Here is a 15,736-nt window from a genome sequence, read left to right as displayed (position 1 = left end):
TCAGCCTGTATCTCCTTCCTCAGACCAGAAAGAAGTCAGCAGCAGGAATGAGAGGCCATGATTGCCCATTCACACTCTGGCTGCATCTTGGCAAGTCAGATCCAGTCCCCAGTTGACTGACTCAGCTTTTCTTGATGCCCCAAAGTGGCCTTTGCCAACTACACGCTCTTCTTCGCTAGCTCACACCCTTTGGGGTATTCTGTTACGTCTGCAAAATTAACCGACTCGGGGAAACAAGTCCTGTTCACCAACAAATCTAAGCCAACTAGGACTGGATGTTCCTTTTAAGGCTCTAAACGAAGGTCTTCTGTGAGCTTTCAGAATAGTCTACCTGTGGGATGTTCCTGGAAAGCCATGAGCCAGGGCTGCCCGAGTGCTACAGCATGAAGTACGTTCTGACAAACCCACAACCATCTGGACGTCACACTTGACTGTGGGGGGTGCCCTCCTCATGGCCTTGCTCCTCATCTCTGTTGGAGAAGGCCACACTCAGGTCAAACCAATTCACGTGTTTTCCAATTTCAAAACTTCAGAGCTGATTTTCCCTGTGGTGACGGCAAACAAGTTGCTCAATCAATGGAAATCAGCAGAAGAGCCTTTCTGAAGCCAGGGAAGAGCTGAAGCAGAATGTGGGAAGCTGAGCCCAGCTGGCCTGGCCTCAAAGCTCTGAGCCACATGCAACGTGGCTGATTCACTGAGTAAGGTGCTCAAAGCTGAAGTTCTCTCACGGGGAGGCTGGCCACTTAAACCATGCCAGATCTCACCACTAAAAGCATCCCTTCATTGGAAGCAGGCCTAACTGTCCTTACTGAGTGCTCTCATGTGCCCGTTTATGGTCTGAGTCCCTTGATTCTATCTTGTGTGTGTGTGTGACTGGCTGGGTTTGTAGCACACCCTGTGGTCAGGAATAATCCTCTCTCGCCTCCTCCCTCCTGGACCACAGAAGAAGCAAGCATTTCATCTACACCAAGGATGGGGCCCTGAGCTAATGATCTCCTGTGTGCCATTTTCACCGTGAAAGAAAGGAGGTTTTCATCCCAAATCCAGTCCGTGGTGTGACCTCTGCTGAGAACCACTTAGAAGCATACAGTGCCTGCAGCCCTCTTTCTGAGGAGACATGTTGCACGACACGGCTCTCATGTCTTGCTATCTACTCTGAGACCTATGCCAGGAAAATGCTCTACATGGGCCAATGCTTCCAGCTAAGTGAAACCTCTGAAATGCAAACACACCGGCCATACTGCTGGGACCAGTAGCCTCTTGCTGTTAGCTGCAAGAACTCTCAGTAGTTACTGTCCCAGAGCTGACATTGTGCCAACCCCCACATCTGGAAACAGTTAGGAAGAAAGAAGAGCATGAAAGCCTGGGTCTCATGACCCCGCAGTCTTCCTTTCTGTTGTTTCAGTTGAATTCACTGGTTAGGAGTGATAACTTGGGTATCCAGACTAAGTACAGGGACTAAAGTAAGAAGTTGAAGGCACAGCTTTCACACTATTATTTCAGGGGCTTAAGTGGGCTTTGGATCTAAATAAACACTCGTTTGAAGCTGCGTATCATGCTGTGCTTTCATCACAACCCCAAGCCGTGGTGAGCCCTGCCTTGAGCCCTCTATCCTCCTCAACACGGCAGACTCTGTCAAGGGCTCCATAGAATTGGACTTATACGGATAGTGTCTGGTATTTTTTATAGCACACAGGCACCTGCCTGCCCTTCCTTGCCTCCTGTAAACTACAAGCAATGAGGGAGTTCAGCAGGAGCCTAAACTATATTTTGTGCAGAACCAGAGTGTGATGCTGGTGGGTGGTGGTGCTCTGAAGGTGACACTGGGATCCACGAGTGCTCGGGGCTTATTGGTTTTGGAAGAATGGCCCAGAGAAGATTTGGATCTATTTTAAGATATTGTGTTGATGTCGTCTATACCACAGAAGAAAGGGTAAAAGATGCCTTAACATAAGAAGTCAAGATGGCATTTTCTTGGCGAGTCAGAATGAGTGCATAGAACAGTGACTTTTTCGGGTTCTTGCTTCTCTGGAATTATCAAGTACTAACAAGAACCAGAAAGCCAGCCCGGCAGCCTTGTCTCCGGCACTAACCCATCTCTGGTTTCTGGCTTGATGAGTTGCAGTCTACCTTGCTGACTTAGCTTCTCTCTCACCCAGATGATGAATCACTTCTGGGAAGAATCTGGATCCCTCCAGCCCCCTCCCTGCCCACACCCGCTGTGTGGCCTATATGGCGTGGTGTGGGGTGTGCGGTTGGTTGGTACTTCCTTTAGGAGACTTTTTCGCTTTGCGTAGAGCCTTGTATTAGGCACTGATTTCATCGTGTGTGCGCCTGGCTCCCTGGGGCTGAGTGCCTCCTGACAGGCATGACTCACTCTTGTCTGGAAGCCGTGTGTAGTCCACTGCTGGCTTGCAATGTGAGTTCAAGCAAGCAAGGAGGCCCTAGTAAGACCCCTTCTCTGGAGTATTCTGGTTGCCAGAACACTATCAGGAATAGGTTTTTAAGTTATTGAATGATAGGGCTAGCTCAGCCTCTAATGTGACTGACTTGGGTTTGATACCTAGCACCCACATGGCAGCTAACAACCATCTGTAACTCCAGTTCCAGGAGATCTGACACGCTCTTCTGACCTCTGTGGGCACTGCACGACACAGGTGCACTTACATACATGCAGGCAATATACCCATTCACATAAAAAATATTAAAAAGAGAAATATGCTAGCTAATATGCCTGATCTCTGTCTACAGACTCCAAAACTTCTTTTAAATTTTTTTGTTGTCCCAGGACTTGGGTGTATTAAATGTTAATTAAAACAACAATGCCATTAGCTTGACTAATCTGAATACAGAAAGCTGATATCTGGTCCATAATTAAACGCGATAATAAAGCAAAGTTTTTTTTCTTTTAATGTCCCTTACTGAAGTGTTCCTGCATATGTGAGTCTGTGCAGAGCATCCCCTGTGCCCCACACCTTTCCTTTTTATTTGGCATACTCTTTTGGTGCTTTAAAGAAGTGGTGACTGTTGATGACTACGTCACAGGTATGAGTCATTCTCCAAGGTGAGATACACTGGGAAAAACAAGGATCCAACCATCAGAGTTAGACAGACATTACTGCTTCAAGTGCAGACGGCTAAGTAGAATGTGGAAGGTGCCTGGCCCCCACTGCAGTGTTCTAAGGCTCTGTGAGGGCTGGTAAGATGGCTCAGTGGATAAAGGTGCTTACCACCAAATCTGAGTTCCATCCCCAGAACCAATTGGTGGAAGGAGAGAACCAACTCTTTTTTAAATAATTTATTGAGAATTTCATAGGTATATAAGCATATAAGGTGTTTTGATCAAATCCATGCCCACTCCCTCCCCTCCAACTCTTCTCATATCTCCCCATCACTTTTTTCTGATAACTTCATGTACTTTCTTCTTTGAGAGAACCAACTCTTACAAGCTGTTCTTTGACCTCAACACATGTACCATGTCAAGCGTGAACATGTGTGTGTACACACAAATAAATAAACGTAAAGAGTTCCTAATGAACCGAGACAACAAATTATTGCCTGGAACTGGGCTAAATGGATAGGGGCTAAGGGACGTCCTCGCTGAAAGGTCTCAGGACACAGAAAACCAAATTTTAATGCCACAAACTACTTCTGGTGTCCACGTGGATGCCAGGGGAAATACAAAGAGGCACACACTGCAGATTCAAAGCAGTCCCCCTTTGCCCACACAAGGTGAGTAGGTTTTTTTTTTTTTTCCTTATTGCAACTCTAAGGATCAAACTCAGAGCCATGGATTTGCTAGGCAAGTACTCGCCCACTAAGCTGTACTCCCAACCTAGGTAGTAACATTTTAATTTTAGTTGAAATTTTAGAGGCTTCTTCAGAGTTAGCTCCTTGAAGAAAGCAGAGTTACCAGGAAGGGGTGGGGGGGTGTCACAGATGGAGGAGCAGCAGAAGCAGTGACTGATAATGAATCCCATCTTCCAAGCACGGGACGCCCCAAGCCTACTGAGACCCACCAACCTTCAATAGAGAGCATTCTTCTTGCAGGCTGGGAGTGGTAACAGCAGGATTGTTGAGTTCAAGGGACCCTGATTTTGAGGTGTATCCGAACTTTGCCCTAGTAGCTCACCCCACCCCGCTTCCCTTGAGTCTAGAGAAGGGAAGAATGGCAATCAAGGGAGAACGTGTAGCTGTGGATCTGGAGAGAGGGCACAGCAGGCTCCATGGTTTGGGGACAGCAGGCCCTCAGGGGCTAGGCTGTTCTTTGCAAATGCCTACTCTTTGCTTCACAGGTGTTGTGACCACTCTAGCAAATCCCTTTGCGTTTCTCAGCCTTGCTTTCTCTGCGTGGGAAACAGCGAAGATAGCAATCCCCAACCTGCAGAATTAGTTCAAGGATGGGGTGGCTTAGCACATGGACTCCATAAGCTACATTCATTAGCGACCTAGCATTCTGTGCGTGCAAAAATACACTGTGTGTCTGCAGTTCCTCTTCTGAGTCTCCCCTGCACCACCCTCCTCAGACTTAGTCTTTCCAAGTCACCGTCTTCTCTTATCACTGTAAATGTTGCAATCTTCACCACAGGGCACCTTGTGGCTCGTGTAGAGCTCAGTATTCACTACATTCGTGTCATGAAATACCAGGAGCCTGATGAGTAGAACATGGGGGAAGAACACATTGGGGGAGATTTTGAAGGGGGGCTGGGGGACGTCCCCTCTGAAAGGTCCCAGGACACAGAAACCCAAATGCTAATGCCACAAACTACCTTTGGTGTCCAGCTAGTTACAGCTAGCTGAAGTGATGTTAACAGACCCGCCCTTGGGTCCTGTCTTCCTGGCTGGGCCTCGTGTCTTACTGCTGGATGAGGGTAATGAAGGGTTTAGAGCAGTCCAAACTGGATATGGTCAGGCCCTCTGTGTGGGATTTAATTCTTTCCTTTCATGCCTGATCTGAAAAATGATCACGCTACAGAAAGGTGAAACGTGCAGACAAAATTTCGTGGCTGCCATCTCACTAGCCCTCCAATCTGCACACATAACCGGCCTGCGTGTTCTGGAGCGGAGCAGGATCGTGCAGGATAAGAGCAAATTCTAGGAATTTGGCACTCGATTACAGAAAGGTTGCTGCAAAGCCAGCCATCACCTTTGCTTCAGCTTGCCTTTCCCTTTTGACTTTGGTTTTGGGACAACACTGTGATTGAGGAAGTGGAGATTTACTTGCTTTGAGACGCCGAGAGATGCAGCACGTGATGTTAGAAGCCACAGCTGACACACTCACTCCTTCCTGCTGCCACTGGATGTTTGACGGTGGGTAGCCAGGGGAGGAAGCCAGGGCTCACGTTCCTTAAAACCCTTCAGAGTTTCCTAACCCAGTGGGCACATGTGGCAATACAGTCTCAGGCATGCTGGGAGTGCCCATGAAAAGCAGTCCCACTGAAGTGTCTGTTCGATCCAGACCTCCCCCCTGGAAAAAGTGAGAATGCACAAAGGCATTCAGATAAGACCTTTCAAAACACAGCTGGCCAGTCTGCCGATGCTTCCGTAGATATCAGCTAGTCTCCATGCAGTCTCCACGCAGACTTACTATGAGACTGTAAACGGATCACAGAGCAAACACATGGACTACCTGTCAAGACACATATTCAGCCTCAGAAAGGAGAGAACGTCAAATGAGAACATCTTGCAGGCCAGTTGAAAATACCCCAACCCAGAAAAATCAAGGAATTTTCCTGAACAAAACTTCTTAATGGTACAGTTGGTTGGGAGCGGACTGTTATATATGAACACGAGGCAGAAGGAGCACAGGGAAGCGGACGTGGGGCTGTGTGTGGGGAAGAGTGAAAGGGGCATATGCCCTGCAGGAGCTGGCTGACACTGACACACATGGGCAGTGTAGTGAGATGAATCACCTCCTTCTGAAGAAGGCTGAGACGTCATGTGCAATAGAAAAAGGGAAAGTCATCAGAAGATTTTTTGATGTAGGGAGTATGGCTGGGTCATGTTTTCCACTGATCTAGCCCTTTTTAGTATCTTCCAAGCTTTTTGTAGTGTACCTTGTTCCTTTCTTTTATGAATAAGAAAGGGAGACAAGATGTACATCAAAAAAGAAAAAAACAGCAGAGCAGTCTGGATTTTCTTTCATAATTAGGAGTGTCTAGGAGAGCACTGTTTTGGTGAGCATGCTTCAGGAACGACAAAAGGAGGTGCTGGGAAAGGTGGGTGTCTGGAGTGAAGATTGGGTAAAAAGGCTGGCTATGGGTTGTAAGAGGAGAGGTGACAGGAACCTCCGTGCTCACGTGTTGGGGGGGGCAGAAACCAAGGAAAGATTTAGGAAGAGCATTTGTAGGGTCTTGGTGACTGAGAACATGTGGGAATGAGAAAGGGGGAGAGGCACACAATGCAGGATTTCCAGCTTTGCACAGTACCACTGGCAAGAGTGACAAAGAGAAGTTCGTGGGACCAGGGAGCTGTGTGGTTCCTGGACTTTGGAATGCACTGCCACCTGGTGCTAAATAGTTCTCTAGGGCCACTCACACACACACACATACACACACACACACACACACACACACACACACACACACACACACACACACACACAAAAATCCAGGGAAGTCAAAGAAAGACATAGTTATGCTTAGTATCCACAAGCCAGCCAGTCGCCACCTGTGGGCATCACTCTGCAAAAGTATTTGAGGTTAAGCAATTAAAGCAACCCCAAGAGCACCTCTGGGGTCTTCTAAGATGTTTCAGCTGAGCCAAATCAATGCAACTCTTTTATGAAAAATTAATTTCTCTGGAAAACAAATTTGGGTTCTAACCAGGAGTAACATTTGGCAAAGCGTCATTAAGAAAGCTAGTGTTTAGAGAAGTTGGGAAAACAGCAAATCATTGAACAAAGTAAACACTGAGAATCCAGGGCCATTTTAGGGCCCTGACAGCTGCCGTTTCCATCTGCTGGGGATCCTGAAGCCACAGGTTTGTTTTAGGATGTCGCTGGCACTAGCTCATAGTCTGTCCTAGCCTCCCTTGCAGTGTTTGAAAGGAGAGACAAATAGAAGATGGCTCAGAGCCCAATTCCTGTCCTTGTTCAGTGTGTGAAAGACATTGACTATTAACAACTAGATCTAAAGGAAAAGCCCGTTGGCGGTCACATCTTGATAGTCAGCCACAAAGGGAGCGGCCTCGGCACGAGCTGAGATTTCCTCTGTGGTTGTTTCATTGGTGCAAATGTTCAAGTATCTCTTTTTGCTCTAAAGTTCCATCATTTGGTTCTTACTTTATCCTCATCTGGAAGTTAGCTATCTAACATGACCCTGCAGGCTGGGGCTTCTATGGTACATCTCTAACAGATCCTGTCAAAATGCAGGTTCAGTCATCTGCAGAGGGCCTACAGGCCTGCATTTCTAACACACTGTCCACCTATGACGCTGTTGTTTGCAGATCACATTTGAGTGGCAAGGCTGTGGAGATCTTTGAAAAGTCCAATCCAAAAACCTCGAAACAGTACTAGAGTCACCCTTTAATTTTAGTAAATGGGGACACTTCCTATCTGTGTTTGTTATATGAATCACATAATTGTTGTGTGTGTGAAATACTGCCTTAAGCACTGCGTGGGACACAGAGGAAGGCTTTCCCCGAATCTGCTGCTTATGCTTTTTTAATTTGGAAAACACGCTGCTACAAATGCCCTCTAGGTCACTGTATGGGGCTGGGCAGAGCGGCTGTGTATCCTTTGGGGAAGATGTGACTATTTCCCTGATGACCAAACATCCCCAGGAACTTTAGTGAGGGTATCAACAGTGAGGCTGAGGCTAATCACATGCCAGCCCCTCTCCCACGGAACCAGAACCATTTCTTTCTCAGGATCCCCTGCAAGGAACTTGTTGGAACTTTTAGCTTGTCTCTTGCTGCTGAAGGCCCATTGTGATGCAATGCAAAGTTATTTTCAGAAGCTAAACAGCTTTTGATGATCTTGTATGTGCCACAAAAGACTAAAGTAGTCATTTTTCTAAAGAACCTCCAAAAGTCTAGTAATTATTGTTCCAAACAAGTCTCATTTTCTCCTGTTTAGATCTAACATGGAAGGAAAGGAAAAAACAAACAAACAAACAAACAAAAAACCCCCAAAACCAGCTCCTCAAATGAAAGGTCTCTATTGTTTGCCCTGGTGGCTCCAGGTCATGTAGGGATGGAGGACCTGCCCCCTACCCCCAGCAGCATCACCCAGCTCTGAAGCAGCAGTTACCATGCTGGCAGAGTATATTTACATTCATGAGCTCTGCTTTTTATGGTTGGGAGAGGGGGCATGTGTGTGTGTCGGAGCATGCCGTGGAATTTTTTTAATATCTAAACAGTAACCGAAGCATTACTGTGAGCTCCTCATTGAGCTCATGGAAAAACTCAAGTAATCCAATGTTAGTTTTATAGAGAGGGGAGTGAGGACCAGTGAGATCACTTGCCTTGCTGAGAGCCTCTTCAGGTCTCTGGTGTGTGTGTGTGTGTGTGTGTGTGTGTGTGTGTGTGTGTATGTGTGTGTAGCTGGACTAGAAGGCATGCTTTCTAGACCCTTCTCATGGGACGTTTTCTAGGATTGGTCCTGCAGTTGACTCAGGGTGTCTTCCAATGTACTACACCAAGCACTCAAATTCAGAGAAGTGTTCTGCTCTCTGATGGAGCAGATGCTATTTGGATCTGCTTTGTGTGCAGCAATTTTCTCTGTAAACAGCTTCCCTCCAGGCCACTCTCCTCCCACGGCAGCTCCACACTCTCCATTTCTACACCCTCAATTGTCAACACCCTTCATCTTCTTTATGGACCTCTCTGGGCTTGTGCCTCCTCTCTAGCAGGTCATCACATACCTCTTGTTCCACATGTCCTCACTGGAGAATGATTCCTATTCTCCCGTACCCCCCTCACCCCCAATCCAGCTGTCTGACGTTCCACTTAGATGAATCACATGCACCTTAAACCCATCATGTTCCAAACCACTCATCCTCTCCTGGCAAACTATACCCACCTCCATATTCTCCACACTAAAAATGGCAGCACCATCCACTACTAAACCAGAATCACCCTACTCGTCTTTGACTCTTCTTTCTACCTAACAAGAAGCAACTGAAGGGAGCGAGATTTATTTTGCTCACAGCTCAGGGGATACAATCTGTCTGTGTGGGAAGGCATGGCAGTGGGAGGCTGCTTGCTCACATTTCCTGGGTCAGGAGGCAGGGCATGGAGAATAGGGCACTCACCTGGCCTTCTCCTTTTCATTCAGCCCATGGCATAGTGCCACCCACATTCAGGGAGGGTCTTTCCATTTTGGCTGGTCCTTTTTGGAAACACCATCATAGACACTCAAAGCTGCACTTCCCTGATGCCCTAGGTTCTTTTTAATCCAATCTAGTTGGTAATCACTTAACCATCACATATAGTCCCCTGTTCCTCTAAGAATATTACCTCTTAGACACATCTCCATCACCTTCCTCTCCAGCCTCATCTCTACTGCAATAGTTCAAGGTCACTGATCTTCCTGCCTCTCACCTTGCCTTATTTAATCTGGTCTTCTCAAAGCTTGCTCTTGACCTGTGGGCTGTCGGAGCTACTTGCTTGCTTCCACCTCGGGACTCTTGACTTGGCTCTGCCTTCCTCCCTATCCTTCTCTCTATGCCTCAGGCTCCAGTTAGCTGGTTATGAACTGCCTGGATTCATGCTTCCTTTTGCTTAGTTAAGTCCTTTTCATCCTTCAGCACTCAAAGCAGATGCTATTGGGCTCTGTCTGGGCCAGGTGCCTCCTCTGAACTTCTGAGGTCCCAGCTGCCCCTCTCTCCATGGTATCCTGTTTGTTTAGCCCAAGAGCTCTCCAACTGAGAGCTCATCCCCAGGATGATAAACTGCGGCTGGTGACTACTCATCTCCTTGCCATGTGACTGTTTGTTTACTTGCTCTGCGTGCCTCCAGGGCAGTATTCATGTCTTTTCTATCTCTTTGCACCATCTACCTGGCCTTGACTGATTTTTACTGAAGCAGGGTGGGGTTTCTTGAGTGCCAAGGCGTGAGGCCCACCCTTCCTCAGGTTTCCAAGGGTACCTTAAAGCCTAAAAGACCTGGGCCCCTCATTTCTCTTTTCTGTCAATTGGGAGATTAGTTCCTCACCTGCTCCTGCATTAGCCTGGCTGGTCTATCTAGATCACAGAGGCCAGTCCAACAGGCCAAAGCTTGGGGAATCAGTCCAGCCTCTGGCTTTCGGTAGTGCTGTGAGTCAGCCCAGGTAGGCATCTGGACTTAGGGTATGCACACCCAAGCAGGGAGTGAAGTTTGAGATGAGCCTCAAAGCCAGGAGCCCCTCACCTCACCGTCCCCACTTGGAGCATCCGAGGTGGGCTTCCTCAGGACCCGCACTTAGTGTGAACCCACTTGTCCTGTGGGGCGAGAGGAGCGTGTGAGAGAGCAGGCTGGGCGGCACCCGAGCGGCGGCCTGGGAGGCGCCAGCAGCAGGGCCTCCCTCCCACCCCGGCCTCCCCTTCCCCGCCCTCCCTCCCGCCGCTACTAAACCCGGCGCGCGCGGCTGAGGCGCCCTCACTTCCCCGGAGCCTCCCGCGCGTGCTTCCGTCGTGGGTCCGCGCGTGCTCCCGCTCCATGGCGCTCCTCGTGCGGCTGCTGACCCTAGCCCTGACCCTGGTCCTGGGCCCCGTCGCGACACTGGCGGGCCCGGCCAAGTCACCCTACCAGCTGGTGCTGCAGCACAGCCGGCTCCGGGGCCGCCAGCACGGGTAAGCTCTCACTGTCCCCTGGAGGGAAGGCGGAGGGACAGGTCGCCAGGCTCGGAGTTCATGCCACTGGCCATATCGTAACAGGCCAGCGGTGCAAAGGACGCAGCCTGAAAGAAAAGCAGGCAGAGGCCGGTGCTCAGATGGACCAGCCCCGCACGTGGTGGAGGGAAGGACATGCGGGATGGTGGGGGAAAGCAGCAAGATCTCTTGGTGGAGGAAAGAGTTGGGGAGCTGACCAGTCACTGCAGTCAGACCAAGAGCATGAGGGGACTGAAGGGACGGGGACGAGGGGACTAGAGTGCTTCCTCCCAGCGCTAGCTAGAAGGGGGCGTTGGCAGCTCTCTGCCCAGAATCATCATTGCCATAAGAAGATGCCAGAGGCAGAAAGGAGGCTCAGCCAGCAGTACAGATCCGCCCAGCCCTGTCTGGTGATTCCAGGTGTGAGACTGTGGCCACACCAGGTAGCAGGACCCAGAGTACCCCTGTGCACCGGGCCAGGCTCTGCGCCCACTACTTGGCACCCAACAGTGCTTTCTGGCTACCACAAGAGTGTGTGGCACCCGGCACATGAAGAGCAGGAGAGTTCACCTAGCCCTTATATATGTTCTACAGATTGGGAACCTGAGTGCTGAGAGGGCACAAGCCTGTCCTGCAGTATGTGCTGGGGTCAGACAGACCTGGAGTTTGCTTAAAGCTGAGGCCAGGTTTGTAAATGTGGGGCCTTACCGCTGCCGATGTTCCTTTGAGACACTACCCATGTGTGGGCTCTAGGAGACAAACCCAAGCAGAGGGTATGGACTGGTGAACAGCCTGGCACAGACCCAGGTGGGGGTATGGCCTGGTAAACAGCTGGCAAAGACCAAGCAAGTGGGCAGTATCTCTGTACACAAAACTAGGCCATGCCTGCTTCAGTGTAGCCAGATGTCACTGCAGCTTCATGTCTACCTGGCTGCACCACCGTCTTTTACACAGTAGGTAAAATTATGTGGAAAGAGTTGAGTAGTGACTTTAGGGGAAGCCCAGATGGCCCTGCGGTCAGGTATTCACCCAGGAAGTGTGCAGTTCTCCAAGAGTCTAGACAGATCTGTACTCAGATTAAAAAAAAAATTCCTGTGGGCAGTGAGGGGCTGATTGACTTTGTAGGTCCTGACAGGACTGTGGCTCCCACACTGGGTGTGCATTGAACATGGGTAGAGGCTGTTGCTTTTAGGGAGCAGTTACCCTTCTTCCTTCTGCATGGGGCTTTCAGGTCTCTTGGCTTCTTGGGTGTTCAGTGCTTTGGTAGAAACAGGTGGGTGTGGGCTACGCATGCAGGTCTGGCCACTTGTAGAATAGAGTGGATCTGAATCATGCCACAGCCTCAGCACCTCCTGAAAGGAGGAGGGCACTGGGGAGTCCTGGGTTCTTTAGGGAGAGAGTGAATCACCTTCACTTAAGCCATATGCTGGGAGGGCAGATAAGATCTGCCTACAGGGTATTAAGGTGCCCCCAGCTCCTGTGCACTTGCCCTCAAAGCTAAACTGTGACAATTGGCACATCTGTCATCCTGCCTGGTTCACCTTTAGTCCCTCTGCCTTTCTGGCATGTTGTATGTGGGTGCCACACACACCCTGGAGAGTTCTCTTCCTCCTTCCTTTCAACCAGGGAGGGGAAGATCCGCACTGCAGCACCATCACTCACTCCGAACAGCAACTACACAGCTACAGGGAAAGGTCTCCAAAGAGCCACTTCTGAAGCAAACCTTCCCTTCAGAGCCCAGAACAGACACTGACCACTGGGGAAATTGGGCCTTTTTAAAAAGATTACATGCAGACTGGCAAGATGGCTCAGGGAAGGTGCTTGGGGCCAAGTCTGATGACCTCAGTTGGATCACTGGGACTCACATGAAAGGAGAGAACCAACTTCCACAAGTTGTCCTCTGACCACCACACAAAGGTGTGGCATGTGCTTGCCTCTCCCCCAAACACACAATGAATAAATAAATTAAAAAAAAAATTCAGATGCTCTTTGGGATGTGTTTCAGATTGAGACCTACTTCTCTGACATACACCCACCTGTTTCACTCCTGCAGTGCAGTTGGCAAAACTTGTAATGGGAAGAATGATCAAGGTATAACGTGCTGGGCAAGGTGATGCATAACTCTACTCTTGAGGCAGGGGGGATGGAAAGTTCAAGATTATCCTGGGCAATCTAGGAAGACATTATCTCAACACAAAAATAAGAAAACATCACAAAAGAGGAAGAAAAAATGTCACCACAATATCCCTCCTCCAGTGGAGTCTGGATGCCCAGACACATACATGAGCTGTGGCAAAATGGTTGCAGGCACAGGCGCATTCCCTCTGATCTGACTGTCCCTGTGAAAACATGGGACTGTCCGGCCTGGCACACATGCGTGTGGCATATCTGTCTGTTGGTGGGTAACCTTGCTCAAGCTCCAACTCTTTATTCAAAGTGAGAGCTGATAAAAAGGGAAGGAAAACTTCTTGCAAGTTTAGGGAAATACAGGGTGTCCCATGAGGTGAGGGAGATGATCATTGTGCTTTGCTACTGCCACAGCACTGTGTCACCTGGCACCCCACCCCTACACAGTGACAGCCATTGTCATGTTCCTATTATACAGATAGTGAAACTGAAGCTTGGGGAGATGGATGGGCTTTGTGCAAACACAGAAAACTGGAGAGGGTAGTGGTTACTTTGAGCTCCCAGCTGCATCTGTGTTACCTTAAGAAAGTACTGCAGGAGAAATAAAAATCAGCCACAAACTGACTGGACTTCCCAAAGCTCTTAGTCTTCGGCTCCAAATTGAAAAGCAACAATGCTGGTCTTGAGGCAGAATCCCAGAAATGGCTTGCTCGTTTTGATTACATTTCGGGATACACTTCCTGTGTATACAGCTCACATCCAATGGGAGAGGAGGAGGGTCATCACAGCCCCCAGCCTCTGCTCCTGTCACAGGGGGCAGGAGTGGAAATGCACTCTGCAGAGGAATGTTGGAGTCACATCCACAGAGACTCACTGAAGATCCTGAAGATCCGCCAACCGCCTACAGAAAGCTGCAGGGAATTCATCGACAGTAATTATTTCCTGTGTCGGGGACAGGAGAACTTCTGAGTTTGCGGGGCAGTAAGGAAGATTTAGGCCTGGAGTGTGGCCCATGGGAGCTTTTCACAAGATTGCTCAGGGACTCCGAATCCGTTGAATTGCTGACTGCAGAGAAGCCAGCTGTTTACAGAAATCCACAGGGCCTCTACGCTGCTGGTGAGAGCCAGCTAAGGTGGCCTGTACCCAGCCTTCCTTCAGCTGTGATCACCTGTCCAGCCTTAACCCTCTTCGCCCTCATCACTTCCTGAGCACCATGCCTCCTCTGCTCACTTATCTTTACCTCTTGAAAAAATAAAATAAAAAGGACAAGAAACAGGGCAGAGAATTAAAGGGTCAGAATGAACAACTATGCAGTCGCCTGACTCTGGATACTTGACAACTGACCACATTCCAACAATCCAGATGGGGTGCTAGCTGTAGCTCTCAAAAAATCAGTGTCTTCCAAAAACATGCACATCAAAGGATTCTATGAATTGCAGGTAGTTAGATGTTAGCTAAAACAGAGTCACAGAGTCTAATATTCTAGCCCAATAATTCACTATGGAGCCCTTGATTGCCTGAACTCACAGCAATTCTCCTGCCTCAGCTTTGCATTCTTTATTAAAGTGTTATAACTTATTTTTATGTGTATGAGTATTTTGCCTGCATGTGTTTAAGTGTACCACGTGCGTGCAGGGCCTGCAGAGGCTAGAAGAGAACATTCATTTTCATTCCCCTGAAATGAATTACAGACAGTTCTGAGTCGCCATGAGGATGCTGGGAACCAAACCCTAGTCCCCTGCAAGAGCAGCAGGCACACGTAACAGCTGAGCCGTCTCTCCAGCCCAGCCATGCATTGTTAAAGTAGTGAGAATTGATAATTGATATTGAAGAAACTGTCCGCCTTTCAATGACACCTGAAGCTTTGTGAACACAAATGCTTGTGAATACCCTCCACCTGTATTTTTTTCTTTTTCTTTTTTTAATTTTTTATTGTTATTCTTTTGTTTTATTTTTTCTAGTAAATTATTATTTGTTTTATTAATAAACATAAATCTATACATTTATAACAGTCTCATTCAATACTGTGGTTAGACACAATGTCACAACAAACCATTTTTAAAATTGTTTTTTTTTCAGGATTTACTGTTGTCTTCTTTTTTTTAATTATTTACTTAATAACCACATGATTAGAAGAAGCATTTCATTACAGCATTAACATATTCAATAACAATTTCCTGAGTAAAGATGCATGTCTTTCAATATTGGTTGTAAATTTTTAGGTTCATACTTCAATTAATACAGTTACACAATATTGTACTCGGTATAAACCCTATAAGACATAAAATTAAATGAAGTTTTAAACTTTGAAAAAATATCTTCATTTCATTATTAAAATACAGTTTCATACAGAAAAATTCATTATTAATACAATTGACACTGAGATGCACATGCATTTCTAATCTCTAAATATCTGATTATTTCTAGTCACAGTTGGTTTCTTTCTGAGCTTCTAGGCATCTGAGGATGAATCTAAAGTCATCAGGTAGATTTCAATGGTAATGTTTTTCACATCTACTAATTATTAAGGAGGAAATTTTTATGCTTTGAAGAATTTTTTAAATTTATTTATATACCCACTTCCCAGGTAGCACGCTCCCATAGCCTCCCTACCCCCACTAGAGCCTTTATACTGATATCCCTGCTACTGTCTGCTGTGTTGTCGGCACCCCCAGCCATTCCCCACTACTTGCCCTTCTGGTGAATCTAGTCATCTTATCTAGAGGTCTTTGTTTTAGGAGGGTTAGCTGTTCCTCGTATAGCAGCAATCAGTTGTCAATATTCCTTTGGATAAGATTGGGGTCTGCTGTTCATTTTCC

At 47.8% G+C, this 15,736-nt stretch overlaps 1 protein-coding gene across 1 annotated transcript in view; it reads left to right on the top strand.

Annotated features, from left to right (window-relative positions):
* The first annotated feature begins 10,552 nt into the window (after window positions 1-10,552).
* The window catches only part of Tgfbi (transforming growth factor beta induced), a 34,450-nt gene continuing 29,266 nt past the window's right edge, over window positions 10,553-15,736 (top strand). The window contains exon 1 of the mRNA XM_008831828.2: window positions 10,553-10,772. Coding sequence (XP_008830050.1) covers window positions 10,639-10,772 — 134 coding nt within the window. The 5' untranslated portion in view covers window positions 10,553-10,638. The remainder of the gene's footprint in view (window positions 10,773-15,736) is intronic.

The sequence above is a fragment of the Nannospalax galili genome, unplaced genomic scaffold, assembly GCF_000622305.1.
Source record: "Nannospalax galili isolate Female #2095 unplaced genomic scaffold, S.galili_v1.0 scaffold735, whole genome shotgun sequence".
NCBI classification, from domain to species: domain Eukaryota; kingdom Metazoa; phylum Chordata; class Mammalia; order Rodentia; family Spalacidae; genus Nannospalax; species Nannospalax galili.
This window is presented reverse-complemented; position numbering and strand designations above follow the sequence as displayed.